Here is a 17,035-nt window from a genome sequence, read left to right on the forward strand (position 1 = left end):
AGCTCATCCGCTGCGCCGCACCGGACCCCGCTCCGACGCCGTACTCTAGACCACTCGGGAGCCTGCGCACGTTCCCCGGACGCGCCGCCGGCAGTTTCGGACCGGTAACACTCCTGGAAAAATATTTCGACCACGTGATCACGCGTCTACACAGTTTGACCAGACATAAATTTACTGATTGAGCTGTAAGAATCTTTATTGAGATGCTTTCTGAACTCGATTATAAAACACGAAGAGCTCGTAGTCGTGAGGTCACAGACGTCGTAGACTAGAGAGCTAATGATATGAACAAGAATTGCAAGGATCAATTATGACTTTGTGCATAACAATGATTACTCAAAATGATGACTTCTCTAGGAAACCCGAATTTCGACCATGCAATCCGTCTCAATCAAGCAGTCGATTCCAAATTTCTGCAAGCCTGCGCTTCCTTAACTTGATCAAAAACCTTCAACATTTTACGCCTTGCGCCTAAAGCATTAACTCCTCTCTTCTCTAATTGTTCATCGGTCAAGTTGATCAGCTCTTTCCAGTCAAGGTCTTTGAGATTATCGGTATACTTGTGCAGCCGCAAGCTCCGAAGCCACGCCGAGATGTCGCTCAGCAGCGCCTCGTCCGTGACATTCTCCGGTTGCTTTACCGAAGGAGTCTGCGGCATGCTCAAGTTAGACTTGACCGCGACCGGCGATGAACACGAGGGAGTTGTAGTAGATCCAGAGCTACCACAAAGATTACCGTTTCCGTTTCCATTGCTGATGGCACCGCTGATGCTGGCTCCGCCAGGCGTCTTGGGCGCACTACCAATCGTCGACGGCACACCACTAGATATACCGTTTGTCTTGCGCTCATTTCCACCAGGGCTGTTGTCATACGCAGACTCGAAATTGCAAAGAGGTGATGTACCCATACCGTAGTCTGAAAACAGACCACCAGAAAGCGGGGATCCAAAAAGTCTTGCACTCGGCGAACCCACTCCGTAGGAACTTGCCGTCGCACTTTCACCAAATCCAACTGGGTTACCAGCACCAGGAGTATTTTCGTTGTGCATAGCATTAGCAGCACTGCTGCTAACGCTGACAGTCGACCCGCTACCAAACATACCGCTCAACAGCGGAGAAGACGTCAATCTCGTGTCAAACGAGTTCAAAAAACCGGTTCCGTGCATGTTGACTGCGCCACCCGGGCTCGAGCCGTTACCATGCTGCGGGGTCGTCGGCGTGTTCCGGAAAAAACCAAGATTTGCCGACTGGTTACCAACCAGAGGAGAACCCCAAGGAGCACCAGAACCCACCTGGGATCCATGGTTGTTTGGAGTGCCATACATGTGCGAAACTGCCGCGGGCGCACCGTATTGCTGCTCCTGACGAGCCCGGCGATTTGTCGTCAAAGGCGATTGAGCTGAAGCCGAGGAAGACAGGAATGCCGAGCCATGAACTGACGGTGAAGGAGACTGAACGCCATTGCTGCGAATGACCTGGGCAGGAACAATGTGCCCAGTTTCATTGTACGTGAATAGCTGCTGCGCTGGGGAAGGCGATGCAGTGGCTGCAAGAAGATTGGTTTCCAAAGCAGAGCTAGCCATGCCATTTCCAACTAGTCCTCCGAACGTTCCAGTCGACGTCGGCGTCCCGGCATAGTAACGGTTGGCACGAAGAGGAGTAGACGTAAGACTGACAGGTGAGGACATAGCGCTGTGGTTCTCTAAGAAATTTCGGCGACGGAACTTGCGAACATCAGAATCAAGCAAAATTCTGCTGTTCACAGTGGAAAGCGCGGCCAACTTCATCGCAGTGGTATTCGCAACAATCTCTGCATTCACTTGAGCTGCGGCTGCAGCTGCCGCAGCTGCAGCAGCCGCAGTAGCGATCGAGCCGGATCCAGAGACCGAGACGGATCCAGGAGTAGCATTCACCTTCCCCACACCGGGAGGTGCTTGCGTAGGGGTGCTCATCAGAGAAGCCCAGCTGTCATTTGAGTGGCCAACGAACGAGAAGATATCCTTCTGGACGTCGTCGAGACTGTTGACAGCACGATCAGTCATATCCACAACCGTAGCATTAGTCGACACCGAATCAGAGGTGGTACTAGTAGCAGTAGTGGAACCAGAAGAAACCGGTTGTTGCCAGAAAGTCTCAATATCCGCGGAAGAAGGGCGTGAAGACTTCTCGGATCCAATAGGTGAGAAAGTACTCGTGTTGTTAGATCCAGCTCCAATAACCGGGCTGCTAGCGTTCAGATCAATATTTTCACCGGCAGAGACAGGAGTTGAATTAGAGGACGCCTCCACAGGAGTGGTAGCCGCTGCACCATCAGACTTCTTGTCCTTAGCTCCTTCGACCTCAGCTTCCTCATCTGAGTTGTCCCCCTGGCTACTAACGCTGTCAACGCTACTAGCTGAGCTCGATGTACCAGAAGCACTTGTGGTACTCCCAGCAGTAGAAGACGCAGTCGAGTTAGAGCCCTCGCTCTCCGGTCTAGCGAAAGATGAGATATTGAAGAGGTTTGACGGCGACGAAGCCGCCAAAATCGATGCAGGAGACGACGACCGGAATAAAGCGTTATTGGCGCGCTTCGAGGACCCCTCCGTAATGCTCAAACATTTCTTGAACCTGCTCTCGGGAGCAACAGTAGTCTCCGCAGCACTCTCTGCAGTTGGTGTGAGCTCTGAGTGGCGAGAATCTGATGATTTCGCCTCGGTAGACTCATCATTCTTGTCGAAGTTGGGAGGCGAAAAAACTGCAGCCATTGGATCAGAGTGCGCCATCTGCTGTAGAACAGTCAGGAAAAAACGTATCTGCACCTGGTTGGTTTGCTGGAGAAGTGCATACAAAGCGGCAGTCTTCTCAGCTTCAGATAAAACCGTAAACCATTCCTCAATGGCTGAGAGTTCGTCTTTGAAAGGCTTGTCCAAAGAAGCCATCTGCTCAAGAGTACCCTGGCAGTCCTCAAGATCAGCTAGCCACTTCTCTGCAAATTCATTCATTTGCTCCACTTCTGCTGAGTGAGCAGGGGCAGCAGCAGACCGCTCTGCAGCCTTAAGTGCAGTCCGTTGAAAAAACACCTCGGAAGTCGGCCGTACGCGGCTCGAGAGTGGCGATCCAAACGAAGCCAGATCGACCGATGCGCGGAAGTTGTGATGACCAGCATCAGAAGCGCCGCCAAAGAGGGGTCGCATAGAAGTCGACGGCGCAGCTGCCACAGCCGCAGCACCAGACGACACGGACGAAGACATCGGGCTCGGGATATCACTGCGGCTCTATGGGCCAGCGAAACACAGCACGATCGGGGTCAGACACACGACCTGCACTCGTCAACGACCTAGCGAACTACTTCTTGTAGATTTCCACAGCTGAGCCGTAGAAGTCTGGGTGAAGAGAAGTCGCGAGAATAGAAGAGAAGGGGAGGGGAAAAGCCGAAAAAATGGACTACGGATTTGTATATATATAGAGCGGGCGTATACACATATGTGCACTAGACGTTCCGCATATTAACATCCCAGACAGTACTAGACACAGGACACGATAAAGGCAGCGCGGAAAAAAATAGGCCAGGAGAAGCTGCGGACGGCGCGCGTGCCGGTCGCGAGTACTGCCGACGGCGACGCCGCGCCGGGGCCGACACCACTAAGAGGCGATGTATATGGTCTTACCTGGCATGTCGCGCACGCTACATCTTGCTTGAGTTAAGACCGTTCCTATTCACGCAAGGCCGTTATTATAGTTTGCGTCCAGCCTGTGACGGCCGGGGCCGCGGCCGTGGAGACCGGGCGGAGGGGTCGTCAGAGTAGAGGTCACCGCAGAGGCTGCGAGGGGCCGCAGCGACGCCGATAGTGGCCGGCGGTCCGACTAGCGGCCGCGTTTGGTGGCGTCAGTGGACTGCGGGCGCGCGCCGGTTAGCGGCCGGTCGGGCGTGACCAGGCGAGTGGCTAGACCGTGGCTGGAGCGTGGCTACACAGTGGACTATAGGGGCGCGACTGGTCGCTGCAGCCAGCGCGTGAGCGTTGCACGAGCCACATTAGCCACATGCGCCACTCCGACGCGCGCCCGAACACAGTCACACACGCGCGCGCGCCACCGCCGACGCAGCGCCGGTCTCCGGCTGGCACGGCAGGCAGGGCTCCGGCGGCGTCGGCGGCGACGCCTCTCGCCGGCGCAGAAGAGGGGTAGCGCAGAAGCGGCCAGAAGCGCGTCGGCCGGCGCTCGGCGCGGAGCGCCGGGTGACTTGCGATCGGGAAGATGCAAACGACACAATGGGGCGGATGCGGGTAACGCTAGGCCGATGACCGGCACGCTGCCGACCGGCACGTGACTGTTATGTGAAGTCTGCGCGGCTGTCGGCGTGGCGCGAGCGACCATACCGTCGTCGGGCCCAAATCGGGGAAATGGAAGTTCCACATATAGCCACGGCGTAATAGGTCACTGCTCATAGGACGGCGAGGTACCGTCAGCGGACCGATTGCTTTCAGTCGCGGCACATTGGTTGCTTGGTCTGGGGAAGTCTTCGGCGCCTGACCGGAGCTCGTATTACGAAAAAATCACGGAGCATCGTCCCCCACTGAAACTCGGCCTGGGGCCTTCAGCCCAGACCGCGCACGCTTGCCCACAATGGGTTCCGGGCCGGCGTGGCCGAAGCCGCGCCACTGGCGACGGAACTTTGTTTGAGTCCGTGGGTCCGGACCCGCTTGGTGCATTGACGCACATGTTACCCGGTCGTGGCGTCCGGTGTTCCGGACAGCTGCCGGACGCGCCTTGTTATTGAGAGGCCAGAAAGTCCGTCTACTAGTGAAAATGAAGAGTAGTCCAGCCGACTTCTTAGTGGATACAAATATTTATGAAGCGGGCGCGAAGACTCTTGACACTCGATGCTCTGCATTTAGTGATAGTATCCCGCACATCACACTCGCTACTACATTAACGCAAGATCATGGGATATATTAGAGAAAGGACTCTTGTATGATCCTACAAGTCGCTCAGTAATGCGCGTCGGATGTAAACTGAAGATGCCGTTGTGTATACCGTCGGTCTATCTTACCGTGACCAATTGTCGTGCGACTGATGCTACTTTTACGAGCACAAATCACCTACGAATGCTATTGCTGTTACTTGAACGCCTTATTCGTGCTAACCTAACACTTCCAACACTGCCATTACTATGACTTTTTACTAATGGTCCATCTGTTGCTGATACATCTGCTAAAGACATGTGAGGATTAATATTTGGTACCTTTGAAATGGTATTTATGGCGAGGCCTCTGCGCAACGCTATGGCGCTATGGACAAACTCATGAGATGATATGACCGGAACTGACTGATTCCTCCGAGACGAACTCGCTGGCTTCGTTTGCACGTCTTCTCGTGGCAGACTTCGGGTTGAGAAGCAAGATTGAAGAGCGATCGTAGAGTGTTGCACTAGGCTGTGTGATAGATCCATAACGCGCAACATATAGTAGAAACACTCACAGCTGACCTGCTAGGTTAGGTTGATATAGTAAGGGATTTGAACTTCTACGACTGTATCGCATGAGAGCGCCTGAAGTAAATGTCAACATCGAATTAGACTCCCGGCGGGAGACATATGCATCGTGCCGAAGCAGTATATGCTGTGGACACCGCCTGTCAAGACCAGCACGAATATTGTTTGAAGATGGCCAGCCGTAGCGTAATGTTAAACGTTTTCGTTAATATTAATGTCAGGCGTCCAGAAGCGGTGGGAGCCTTGAACGTCACGGTGGGGCGAATTATTTTTGGGCACAAGACATCTAGAATGCAGCCATCCTGCACTACTCTACAGCTCGCGGAGGCCATACATTAAGGGGCAAATAGAGCCACGATGACCTCATAATCTATAATGCGCCACAAATGTGTATGGAGCCGCACTACTGCGCCACATGGCTGCACAGACCGCTACATAGCTGCAGCTGGCGCTTACCAGGTCTTTATATAGCATATGCGCCAAGCCGGCGTATACATTCATATTGATCGATACCACGTTTTCGCGCAGTTATCGCTGAAAATAATGTCTCCTTCGCAAACCCTTGTGAGCCTGGTTGTTATTATGTCACGTGATTCTTCAGTGCGACCGTTGTTCGTCGTTGTCTGCTCCTAGCAAAGGTGTCGTGCAGACTGGCTATACACAATTTATGCCCGCGAGAGGCCGCCACTAGCGCAGACTAGCGCGGGGTCGAAAGTGGCCGCCGGTAGCGACAACACTAAAATAGTAATTGTAGACTGTGTGGTCACAACGCAGACTGCAAGACGCCCGCCAAACCCCTTTTCAGCCGAACTGTCCAGTAGCTGGCAGGAGCAGCCACGGTTGTGGTAGCATTCATTGCGGCGTCTCCTAGCACCACAGTGTGCAGTAAATTATTTGGTGCGGCCGGCTCAAAGCGCGAGCGCTTATTATTTCTTTAGTACCCTACTAAAATTAATTGTGATATTTTCCACGTTGGCTTTTGTTTCCCAGCGACGGCGATCAGCAGTCAACCAGTGCTCGGTTGTCGCCTTTCGAAGAACAGAGCGAGATATCTGTTCTAGCTGGCCACAATCGGACAGGACCAGCGTGAATACTCATTTTGCTGCAGCCCAAACACGACCGCGAGTCGCGTCAATTGCTGACCATGGCTCCGCTGAGCTTCCGCAGACTCATGGCCGGTCGGCTATTCGTCGCCATCGTCATTGCTGCTACTCTGATATACGTCCTAGCACCCGCTCCGCCTCAGCATTCTATATCGCCGCCTGTGCTCAGTTCGCCGATCGAAGCGAGCGATTCCATGGCAGCTGCCGCTAATCGCGTGGCTGAGGCAGCCAAAGGCGCTGCACAGGCACTCGCGGGTGTTGGAACAACGGCGACTGAAACTTCGGAACAGAAGAAAGCGGAAGAGGTCGCTCATTCAGTGGCACCTGAAAAAGAAGGCGATGATGGCAAGGACACTTCCGCAGAAGCAACCGACTCAAAGGTTGCCGCATCGGATGAAGACAACTCAAAGAAGGCGGGAGGTGGCACTGCAGCGCAAAAGCCCAAAGATCCCACTGATTCTCATCCTTCACCTTTAGGCGAAGGCGCTGCTGCTGCTATTGGGGCAAAACCCGCAGACAACCCGACAGACAGATTCGCCAAGACGAAGGGTCGGGGTAAGAGTAACATATTTCTTATCAACTCTCCTCGATATCACTACGAGGTGGTCATGCCTTTTCTGTACTCGTTTTCTCATCTTGAAGACGTGAACGTCAAACTGATTGGAAGCCCCTCCGGATATAACCGGTTTGGTGTTCGTCCCTTGTTGAGTGAATATGCATTACCACATGGTCTTAATCTCGTCGGTATTGATGATTTGGCGAATGTGCAATTGGAGCAACCGGATTTAATTTTTCTGGTCTCTTGCCCCGAAGACACAATACACATCGGCTCATACCTCACGAAATGGCTCGAAAACGGAGCACATGTCATGTGTATCGTTCATGAAGCGTCGCGTTGGAACCTCAATGATGCCGATAACGACAAAAGTGCATACAAAGGCCAAATAGGTTACATGATTCCGTGGATCAAGAAGGGGCAGTGGGAAATAGTTACCTTGTCGAATCATGTTCAGAAGTTTGTGCGTGAGAAGTTTCCGTTGTACTTCAATACCGGATCTGACGTCGCATATCCTGCCGAGATTGTCCACCCGGTTTTCACACCGTCAAACGCGGAAGTCATTATCCCCAAAGATGAAAAGCCGTTCTCAGCCATTGTCGGCAAATTAGAGCCATGGCGCCGGAACTACGACAAGATATTTAGGCAATATGCCAAGCTCAACCCGCCGGTCGACCTACATATTGTAGGCGCAGGTTTGCCTCTCGAGCTACCGTCTGAAATCGAGGATCGAATCAAGTTTGACCTCAATTTGGATTTCCCGGAATACTTTGCTGAGGTCGGTAAAGCCATCGCGGTGATTCCCTCCTTCGCTACTCGAGAGTATACAGAGAGTCAAGCCTCATCAGCCACCGCCACTAGCATTATTGTGGGCACTCCGCTGCTGGTTTCTGCGGATATACTTTCAGCCTACTCTCAAATTCCTGAAGATTGTGTCTGGTTACAGGAATCAGGAGAGACTGAAATTGAGGCTTTCACTCGAGTGGCGAAACTTGGTCGCGGAGCGTGGATGGAGAAAAAACGTAAAGTTGCAGCTATGAGACAGCGCATGAGTACTGAAAACATGGCGTTTTTCGAGAAGCGACTCTCTGAAATATCAGCTGCTAAGAAATCCAGTGATTCAAGAGATTCAAAAGCGATAGTCAAGCCCAAGTCATCAACGATCGGATGATATGTCCTTTTATATCCATCGATCATTTCAATAGTTTACAAGTTTCTGCTACAAACGGTCTGTATTAAACTACACCGGTGTATTATTATTACATTATTTTCGACGCGAGATAGTCCAATATGGTGACTTTAATTGATAATATACAATGTATTAAGTATCCTCGTACAATCCTTTGCACAGGACCGCATGCATTCAGACTTCTAGAGGTGAAACTCTGAACTCTTCGCCATTTTCTCTTATGCTTTCTTTCTTGACGTCACGTCGCAAAGCTTTTCGCATTTCGAATGCATCCTCCTCGTCTAAACTTCCACCCATAGCGGAGCCGCCCGAGTAGTATCCAACCACTCGTCTGTAGACGCTGTATCCAAATTTCTTGTACATCCCGATGGCTAAAGCATTACTGCTCCGCACAAATAAGTCGACAAAATATGCGTCATAAGGCTGTTCACTTCTCCTCTCAAGGTTGTCAACGAGTACATCAGCCAAACCCAAGCGGCGATATGAGGACGAAACCGAAAGGCAAGTGACGTGCGAATGCCAGTTTTTTCCCTTCCCTTCAGCTTTGCCCATCACTATTGCGCATCAGTAGCTTTTCGAAAACACATCCCCTATCCATCACTTACTGTAGCCCGTGATATCACCGTTGGGGCTCTCACTCGAAAAAAACAATGTAGGCCATTCTGCTAAGTAAGATAGATAAAACGGGATATGGTAGTTCTCTGTGAGAACGTCGAGATTGACATCGTTTACTCGGAAAAGATCAGTGGCGTGAAATGGCTTTAGCGAGGTCATTATCTGGATTTCACTGCAACGAGATACATGCGCCGCTGGCTGTATGGGTTTATTTGAGCGTGGTATTATATTGACTGCATGCACATATTATAGACTTGAGAAGCTTAGTGTTACATTATGTAATATCACATTGCGTGGTAGACTACAGTTAGAGGACCTCACTATTAACTGGTCTTATGAAATAAAACTATTCAATTCAACTATAGCATTATCTGTGTCGAGATCTACGAATATCGCCACTTCTCCATACACTAGCATACCATCAATATTGGCATGCAGTGTTTGGTAATGAAGAGGCATTAGATATAGCACACGTTATTATCCTTCAGCGATATAAAATAGAGGTATTTTGTACCTGTTTATATGCCGTACACACAAATGTGCAACAGCAGATTGCTTCCGCTGTTTACTGTCGGAAAAAATCGAGACAGTGTAATTGGTATGGACATAAGTCGAGAAGAAGACTTTAAATAAAAAAATGCGATATATACACACGTATACTTAACATGAATATATATGTATTCAAACAATTCTTTTATACATAATCCTTTATGCCGACTCACGAAGGCCCGCCTTGAATTCCTTCTAGTGGTGTTAATGCGAATTCTCAAGAGAAATATTTTTATACTTACCAGAGCCTTAGCAGTCCCGTGCAGAGCGTGTCTGTGGTTACGACGGAACTTGGGGTCGACTCCCTTCAAAGACGGGTACTTCGAAGTCTTCGGCTTCTTGATACCGTTCTATAATGATGTTAGTACCGATCAACGTTAACAGTAGCGAATGTTATTTCTGGGAATATCGATCTGAACCAACATTGCCAAACACATCGTCACAGATAATAGTACATACGCGGTGAGCCTTCTTGTTCTGGTTGTGGTTTGTGTGGTTCTTCGACTTGGCCATTGCGACTGATTTATGTGTAGAGTCTGATGTGAACCTCGAAAGAAACTGTACAGTTGAAAAGGCAATACATCATTCTGGCAACTGTGTGTTGTGGGTTATTGTGGCCTCGCTCAACACCGGGTAACTATTAAAGCAGTCACAAATAGGGCATTAACCTATTTGGTCACGTGAATGTGAGCCGCGGTAAGCCTTGAGCTCATGTCACTAGAAAATGCAATAGTATATAATACGATACTCGATTATCTGACTAAATCAACTTCTGTACAATAGATTATCAAGATTATACCGATAACCTGCAGCACATGCGGTGGTACATAAACACTTCGTAGCTCATCTCCAAAAAGGCGGTTTGTAGTGTAGCATCCACTTATGCAATAGTACTTGCTCTCCAGAGTTCAGTGAGTGTGATTCCGAACAAAATTTATTGTGTTCAAAGGCGAGGAAGCACAACTTTGGGCTGTAATTAGCATCTCATGAGTAAAGGACACGAAGTAACAAAACAGAGCGAAGCACGATTGACCGGTTAATTTATGTTTTAGGCAGCAGACATGAATACAAAACGGTGCATGATCTAATAATAAGACAAACAAAACGATGTTTTTAAGGTGAATTAATCAGTAAAAAAGAGAAGAGCAGGAAGAATGTATTTAGTTAAAACATGCACACGACGACATTGACGACATTCACCGTTGATATAAATTACAGACACGTACACACAATTATATTATATCCATATATATTATGTATATAAATAGATACATATGCATATACCGAGACCTTTAGCTGTTTCTTATCCGTATTCAATGTGTAATCGAAGATCTTTGACACGTGACAATATCAAGAGATTGATCCATGGAAAGACTGAATTGTAGAAAAGAAAATATTAAGTCGTAGACGTGTAACACAAAAACTCCTTTTGATTCTTGCACTTGCACTTTGCGATGACTACTTTCCAGATTTCTTCTGCTTCCGCGGAGGCGTTACCGAGCGACCAGATCCCATTCCACCATATCCGTACTTGGGTTTCTTCTCGGCAGGTTTCAGAATCTAAAACGTTAGACATACACTAACCATTCTCCATACCTGGAACGAGCATAACAGGCTCTCGTCAACACTCATCATGGCACCAGCGTTATCAAATTCACCACAGTAGTTGGGGGCAGAGAAGAGCGTCACTAGTTGTCTCTTCGAAAAAAATTCGTATCCATCTTCCACGACCTGATGAGCTCGGCAGATAAGATCCATATCGTGCTTTTGTAGGAAACGAGACACGACATCAGGGCCAAATGTAAAAGAAACACCACGGTCGTTTTCGCTCCATCCGGTTATGTCTTTGTCAGGGTCTGACCAAAGCAGGTCACATAGCAGCCCGCAGTCCGGGATATCCGTCGGTCGCATAACTCTCCGGATTTGTTCCATTGAGTTGAGGTCTGGTGAAAGTCCTCCGTGCATAGTAAAAATCTTCTCATCGATAATCGCTGCGATGGGCAGACAGTTGAAGCAGTCTGTAAATGTCTTCCAGAGCTTGATGTTATATCTCCGTTTGCATTCATCGTAGAATCCATATATACGGTTGATGGACGCACACTCGTGGTTTCCACGAAGAATGAAAAAATTCTCGGGGTATTTAATTTTGTAGGCCAGCAGTAGGCAAATAGTCTCCAGAGACTGTTTGCCTCGATCAACGTAGTCGCCAAGGAAGAGATAGTTGGCTTCCGGTGGAAATCCACCATACTCAAAGAGTCTCAAAAGATCGTAATACTGTCCATGAATATCACCTAGTTGATGTTAGTTATCTCTGCGCGGGCTTTAAAAGGCCTCAGAAAGTATTCGAATGGCGTTTGGATGATTGACGTCAACCCTACGATCTGGCGTAATTGGGCCAGTGGTCACACCAGTAGAAAGTAGAGCGGTCGCAAATAACTAAGAGCAAAAGTCAAAACACCTACCACAAATCTGAACTGTTAGTAACTGTCTCCCGAAGATTTAGACGACTTACCTTGATCGGAGCCTCAAGTTCTAACAGTATAGGCTGCTGGATGAATATTTCCCGTGCTTTGGTACACAGGTATCTGATCTCATTCTCAAGCAGTTGCACATGGTTCCCAGGTCGGCTTCCACGCACTTCCAGTAATCTATCGACAATGGAATCGATGTCAATCTCGTTTCCCTCTGCCATTATTTCACTCAAAATGACTCCGCTCGGTGCTACAGAGAATTATATACGAATTTTTCAGTGTAGACTTCGTTTCGAGGTCACCAGGAGTCAAGACGGAGTATGTGCAGATGAAAATTTGGATAAAGCAAGCTTTCTGAAAATTTTCGGTGTCTCGAGCGAGGAAATCGGGGAAAAACCGTCAAGCGCGCACAAACTGCGATGGTCTACCTTATTGACTTTGGAAGGTGATGATGGATGAGAGATGAAGTGAGGTGGACGACCGCGTTTCGTGGACCTAGTTACTGTGATTGCGATGAGTCTCGGTCTAAGGAAGCCGCACGTTGCGAGCGATTTTTCGCGAATCCAATCACCCTTGGGTGTCGGGAGGGATTCACACGAAATCAAAGAACGGACTCTCTTACCTAGCAGAGAAGTATCTAGATTCGCGCGAAATTGATCGATGACAACGCGTGCGCTGATGGCAAGATGGAAGAATGGAAGGATAAAAAAAGGAGGATGAAAATAAAAATTGTTGGAGATAACAAAACGAAAGATGGCGGCACGAAGCGCGGTACTGTACTAAGGGCACAAATTTTTTGATTTTTCTTCAGCAAGCTGGCGCCGGCCTACTTAGCTCGCTGTATACGTCGGATGAAGACGGAGTCCAGCTATTAAGAGCTATACATGTGGTTCTTTACGTAGAATATCTATATAGTATCAGACCCCGGGCTTAGGTTTATAAGCCTATTCGTAGATTTTGGGTCTCCATCAACAGAAAATCGTGGCCCGGTAAAGGTACATCTGTAGTGGACGGCACCAGGGACGCCACTTTACTGTGATATACCGCCGCTAGGAATGCGTCAGCGGTGGACGGGTCGTCGCAAGAATGCACGCGGCAAAACGCGGGTGGTCCGGCTACGTGTACTGTACTGAGAAGCCTAGAGTGGCTGTGGCGGCCAGTGCGTAGTTAACTCCCTCCAGCAGCACCGGCGCGTCCACCTAGCAACTGCAACGTTAAAACTGTCTCCCTACGGCTGCCAGTAGTGATATCTATGCTAGTCGTTTGGTAACAAGTATCGGAAACGCGCTCTCGAGGAAGCTGTCTTTTATCAGATACTACTTTATTGGATTCAGTGTGAACGAGTAAATCCGGTTTACCCGCCCAGGGATGATGACTGACTGTATGAGTAAGATCCAGGTGTAACATGTTTATTTTGGTGGCCTAAAACACTATAGGGCAAGCTTATTAATCCTGTTTGCATTAGGATCGGCTCACACGCTTTGTGCTTAAATTCACATACGAATACTGGACACGCTTTTGCTCTTCGTTCTACATATCGTGGAGTGCTGCTTACAGCCCGTAAAGTCGCGGCAGCACAAAGGTTAATATGGGGCATTCTACCAAGGGTAGACCACAGGCGGCATACGCGCGGGGCTAAGCAGTATTTTCCCCTCTAGATCGCAGATGTCGCGATATGCTTCTTAGCAGTAGCGAACGCTCCACGTGATGCGGACTACATGCTACCTGACACTTCGTACTACTGAAGTCCCAATTGCAGCTTCTCCGTCGAGCAAAATAGCTGTGACAGAGACCCGCAAATTACTGCCAGTATATCCAGGCCTGCACTGGAAGAGAGAAGGCTCATTTATATATATCATCTGCCTTGGGACTCTGTAGTGGCGAACGCAAGCTGGCCTCTTGCCAATTTTTTGGATCGTCTCACCGGAGAGCTCTGACCAGTCCTCTTCTATATTTCGACTATATAAAGCAGCTGTTTTCTCACTGACAGTATAGCAACAATATATATTTAGTAAGAGGTGCGCCAGAAATAGCTATAGCAATATGCCACCGACACCTATCGATCGGGCTATTAATTCTGGTTCCCGGTCTATGATCTTGGGTTTTACTGGATTGGTAGTTGCTGCTCTTATTCACGTTGCTCTTAGCCCTGCACCATTGTTTCCAGCGCCCGTCTCCAATGAAAGCTCTGTAGAGCCTCAGCCACACCGCACAATAAGTACCCAGCAACGAAATGGATCGGTGGTGACTACCACTACGACAACTACAGACGATCGAATTGTAGACGGCACAGTGCATCACCACCACCACCGACATGCTCATCGTCACCACGAGCATGTACCAGAGGAAAATAAAGAAGAGTCTTCAGAAGACTTGGATTAATAGGCTCTGAGCCTTCGCTCACTATACCGTATCAAATAAACTCCATAACCTTACGTTTCGATGACAAATGTCACCCATACTACAGAAATTGCCAGCGGAAATGCATATTTGCGGACCTAATACAAAATGACAATGAATGGTGTAGAATAGAAACGCCTTGGGACCAAAACCACTTGAGATCGATATAATAAATTGAAGCTGCTGACAAACGCAGGAAAAAAAATGCGAATTTCGAGACCGCAATCTAGACTTTCATACGGTCAGAGTTAAAGAGAGACTGCACAGCTGAACTCCTGTGCCTTATTCAAGAGCTGATGTGTTCCGAAGTAGTGGTAGAGAATACCGCCCAGTACGGCGAGGTGCCAGAGATTGTGCGACATCCCGATCCAATCGAATATTCCACCAGGAAAGAACCGCTCAGGAAATAGAAGGCTGTAGCACACGACGCCAACAATATAACACAGCAGCGACTTGCAGATTGGCAGGAAAAATATGGCTGTGGCGAATAGACCCCTGGTAAGGCTCAAGTGTACCAGCGTGATCGCACCGGATGCTGCCAAGCTCACAAAAAATCCTATTCTCAAAGGGCGGTTCTCAGGTTTATCAAACTCAGGGTTCCAAGCCATGTAAACTCCGCCCAAACCAAACAAAGATGTCATGGTCATGTAAAACAGCTGGGCAAATGGCTGACAGTAGAACGCTGCGTATTCTGTAGTGAGAATCGAGCATGAAATCAAAACTGATATTCCTGTATAATCGACGCATGCAAATTTCTGCTTCGTAGCAATGTTTCCGATTGAACAGAATGTATGCCAAATAGTTGACGATATCAGGCACTTGAGCGCAGCTCCAACGAACACTCCCAAAATAACTTTGTCACGCGTAGTAAGCTCAGCAAAATGAGCAGCCGCGGCAGAGTTAGGATAATAATAACAAGCAATACCGAGCATTATGAAAAAGCCAAGGAAATGTGTCCAAATGTTACAGGTTTCATTGTGTATTTTGACCATGCTGGAAACGCAGTCTGCATACGTTTCACAAAACCTATACCCCCTGATAATGTATGGGTTCTCTCTCCATGGAGCCGGAAGCTCGTCATAGGTAATTAATCTGTGACGCGCAGCCTGAATTGCAGCCTGTATACTGCGATTGATAACATCTGCCCCGTCAATAAGCGTATGATCAACTGACTTGAGAGTCTCATCAAGTTTGCGGTAACACTGCGACTCAATATCGGAGAGTTTGTCCTCCAAGACTTTCATTCCAGCAGCAACTTTGGATGGTAAAGTGTTCGCGCTACCAAGGGTCTCATTGTACCCATCGAGAATCTTCACAATTTCTTCGCCCCGGCGCCACCCACCACCGATAACCTCTCCACATAGCTCACCGCACGACTCCTTTACTGCGTTTAAAATGTGGTACCCGGTCATAAGACTGTCATCCAGATTTGTCAGGGCATTAGAACTGTACTGCTCAAGTGCTCTTAAGCGCTGTTCCAGATGGTTGAGGAAAAGCTCAAGCTAAACGGTCAAAAAAGAGTTACGGGAGATCATACCTTCAAGAGCACAATATCCTCTAGACTGTCAAAGTCCGTGGACTGCTTCTTTGAATGAGAGTGAAATGAGTGTCGTCTCTTGGAAAACGACTCTTGCTTGACGATCCTCGGGGCAAGAGCCGTTACGACAGCTGTATCTTTCGGAAGATTCTTGCCAGCGTGCTTATCTATCAATGGTATATCCGAGCCTAGCAAGTCCTCGACGGGACTTACTAGTGCAGTCAGTGGACTGGGTTGTATCGGCATTTCGTTCTCGGTTTCGTCTATAGGGCTGGACATCGCGGCACTGAGAGCTGAAATAATCTTCTGCAAAGTTGTTCTGAGTCTTCTTGTACCTGCCACTGTACTAGCATCCACAAATACTTGTCTCAAGCACAGGAGTGTAAATGTGTGGAGTCTCCTTAAGTCGCTTACTCCTATCAAAACAGCTGCTGCAACAAAGCACGAACTCCTTTAACGTTTTTGACTGAGCTATTCACTGGGCGAGTGTGTGAGCAGGTATCAGTGAACGGTGTCGACTTATCGTTTCGGCTCTGCTTCGATTATAAAACCCACGCAGTAGTTGCTTGGGTCAATTCTCAAACCGCCAGCCGGCAACCACAATGCTATATCCAAAATTGAAAGCTCCTTTCTTTGTATTGTGGTCTATCATCTACCACGAAGCGGTGATAAACATGAAGAAAATGCTACTCGAGATTTCGCGTAGTGGAGTATTTTCAATAGTTGGAAGGCACCTTTTTGGGCTTAACCATGTGTGGCGATTTGTCGTGATCAAAAACACTGCCAAATATCCAGCGGCGTAATAAAATTGGGATCTAGGCATAATTTGAGTATTGCGAAGTATCGTTTTGTGACTTATCCCTAAATTTCCATTTGTGACTTGACCCGAAACCACGAGGAGGCACTACCAATTAAGATTGGTATACTCCACCAGATCAAGTAGTTCCCATCTAGTTAGATTTATATCAACTGACTGCACAGGAATTTGACGGATCAGTTTATATGCTCTTACTTGGATACAGAAGACTCGTGAACATTGGTTATGTACAACGTACCATAGGTCAGTAAGGTACGGCTGGTTACTTCACCAAGTAGCTCTTCGTCGTATTGGTACTACGAGACGATACCAATGATGTAATATAG

The 17,035-nt window shown here is 48.4% G+C and overlaps 7 protein-coding genes across 7 annotated transcripts; 2 read left to right on the forward strand and 5 right to left on the reverse strand.

Annotated features, from left to right (window-relative positions):
• Positions 1–169: 169 nt before the first annotated feature.
• Positions 170–3,394, reverse strand: V1510DRAFT_419836 (uncharacterized protein). The gene has a single exon (XM_066934363.1). The coding sequence runs from the start codon at positions 3,230–3,232 to the stop codon at positions 392–394; it is 2,841 nt and encodes a 946-aa protein (XP_066787979.1). The 5' UTR covers positions 3,233–3,394; the 3' UTR covers positions 170–391.
• A 3,375-nt stretch (positions 3,395–6,769) lies between these two features.
• V1510DRAFT_367563 (uncharacterized protein) lies at positions 6,770–8,302 on the forward strand (the record flags this gene model as incomplete). Its single annotated transcript, XM_066931309.1, has 1 exon — positions 6,770–8,302. One exon carries the CDS (start codon positions 6,770–6,772, stop codon positions 8,300–8,302), a length of 1,533 nt encoding a protein of 510 aa, XP_066787980.1.
• Positions 8,303–8,494: 192 nt separating this feature from the next.
• Positions 8,495–9,094, reverse strand: V1510DRAFT_407759 (acyl-CoA N-acyltransferase; the record flags this gene model as incomplete). The annotated part of the gene is made up of 2 exons (XM_066932424.1): positions 8,495–8,874; positions 8,926–9,094. 2 exons carry the CDS (start codon positions 9,092–9,094, stop codon positions 8,495–8,497), a joined length of 549 nt encoding a protein of 182 aa, XP_066787981.1.
• Positions 9,095–9,150: 56 nt separating this feature from the next.
• On the reverse strand, positions 9,151–10,101 carry V1510DRAFT_419843 (60S ribosomal protein eL29). The gene is made up of 3 exons (XM_066934364.1): positions 9,944–10,101; positions 9,727–9,834; positions 9,151–9,679 (listed from the first exon to the last, which is right to left on the reverse strand). Exons 1-3 carry the CDS (start codon positions 9,995–9,997, stop codon positions 9,644–9,646), a joined length of 198 nt encoding a protein of 65 aa, XP_066787982.1. The 5' UTR covers positions 9,998–10,101; the 3' UTR covers positions 9,151–9,643.
• An 841-nt stretch (positions 10,102–10,942) lies between these two features.
• V1510DRAFT_367497 (Metallo-dependent phosphatase) lies at positions 10,943–12,176 on the reverse strand (the record flags this gene model as incomplete). Its single annotated transcript, XM_066931305.1, has 3 exons — positions 10,943–11,044; positions 11,081–11,775; positions 11,990–12,176. 3 exons carry the CDS (start codon positions 12,174–12,176, stop codon positions 10,943–10,945), a joined length of 984 nt encoding a protein of 327 aa, XP_066787983.1.
• Positions 12,177–13,998: 1,822 nt separating this feature from the next.
• V1510DRAFT_407761 (uncharacterized protein) lies at positions 13,999–14,337 on the forward strand (the record flags this gene model as incomplete). Its single annotated transcript, XM_066932425.1, has 1 exon — positions 13,999–14,337. One exon carries the CDS (start codon positions 13,999–14,001, stop codon positions 14,335–14,337), a length of 339 nt encoding a protein of 112 aa, XP_066787984.1.
• A 110-nt stretch (positions 14,338–14,447) lies between these two features.
• Positions 14,448–16,357, reverse strand: V1510DRAFT_186934 (hemolysin-III related-domain-containing protein). The gene is made up of 2 exons (XM_066930444.1): positions 15,893–16,357; positions 14,448–15,857 (listed from the first exon to the last, which is right to left on the reverse strand). Exons 1-2 carry the CDS (start codon positions 16,169–16,171, stop codon positions 14,604–14,606), a joined length of 1,533 nt encoding a protein of 510 aa, XP_066787985.1. The 5' UTR covers positions 16,172–16,357; the 3' UTR covers positions 14,448–14,603.
• Between the last annotated feature and the right edge of the window lie 678 nt (positions 16,358–17,035).

This window comes from Dipodascopsis tothii, assembly GCF_038497935.1.
Source record: "Dipodascopsis tothii strain CBS 759.85 unplaced genomic scaffold V1510scaffold_23, whole genome shotgun sequence".
NCBI classification, from domain to species: domain Eukaryota; kingdom Fungi; phylum Ascomycota; class Lipomycetes; order Lipomycetales; family Lipomycetaceae; genus Neoaidaea; species Neoaidaea tothii.

Bases quoted from the DNA above. Each gene is read 5' to 3' on its own strand.
- V1510DRAFT_419843 (XM_066934364.1), bottom strand. From the start codon at position 9,997: ATGGCCAAGTCGAAGAACCACACAAACCACAACCAGAACAAGAAGGCT. The intron at 9,835-9,943 runs GTATGTACTATT...ACATCATTATAG, and splicing joins AGAACAAGAAGGCTCACCGC to AACGGTATCAAGAAGCCGAA. The intron at 9,680-9,726 runs GTAAGTATAAAA...TAACACCACTAG, and splicing joins ACGGGACTGCTAAGGCTCTG to AAGGAATTCAAGGCGGGCCT.
- V1510DRAFT_186934 (XM_066930444.1), bottom strand. From the start codon at position 16,171: ATGTCCAGCCCTATAGACGAAACCGAGAACGAAATGCCGATACAACCC. The intron at 15,858-15,892 runs GTATGATCTCCC...TTGACCGTTTAG, and splicing joins AGGATATTGTGCTCTTGAAG to CTTGAGCTTTTCCTCAACCA.
- V1510DRAFT_419836 (XM_066934363.1), bottom strand. From the start codon at position 3,232: ATGTCTTCGTCCGTGTCGTCTGGTGCTGCGGCTGTGGCAGCTGCGCCG.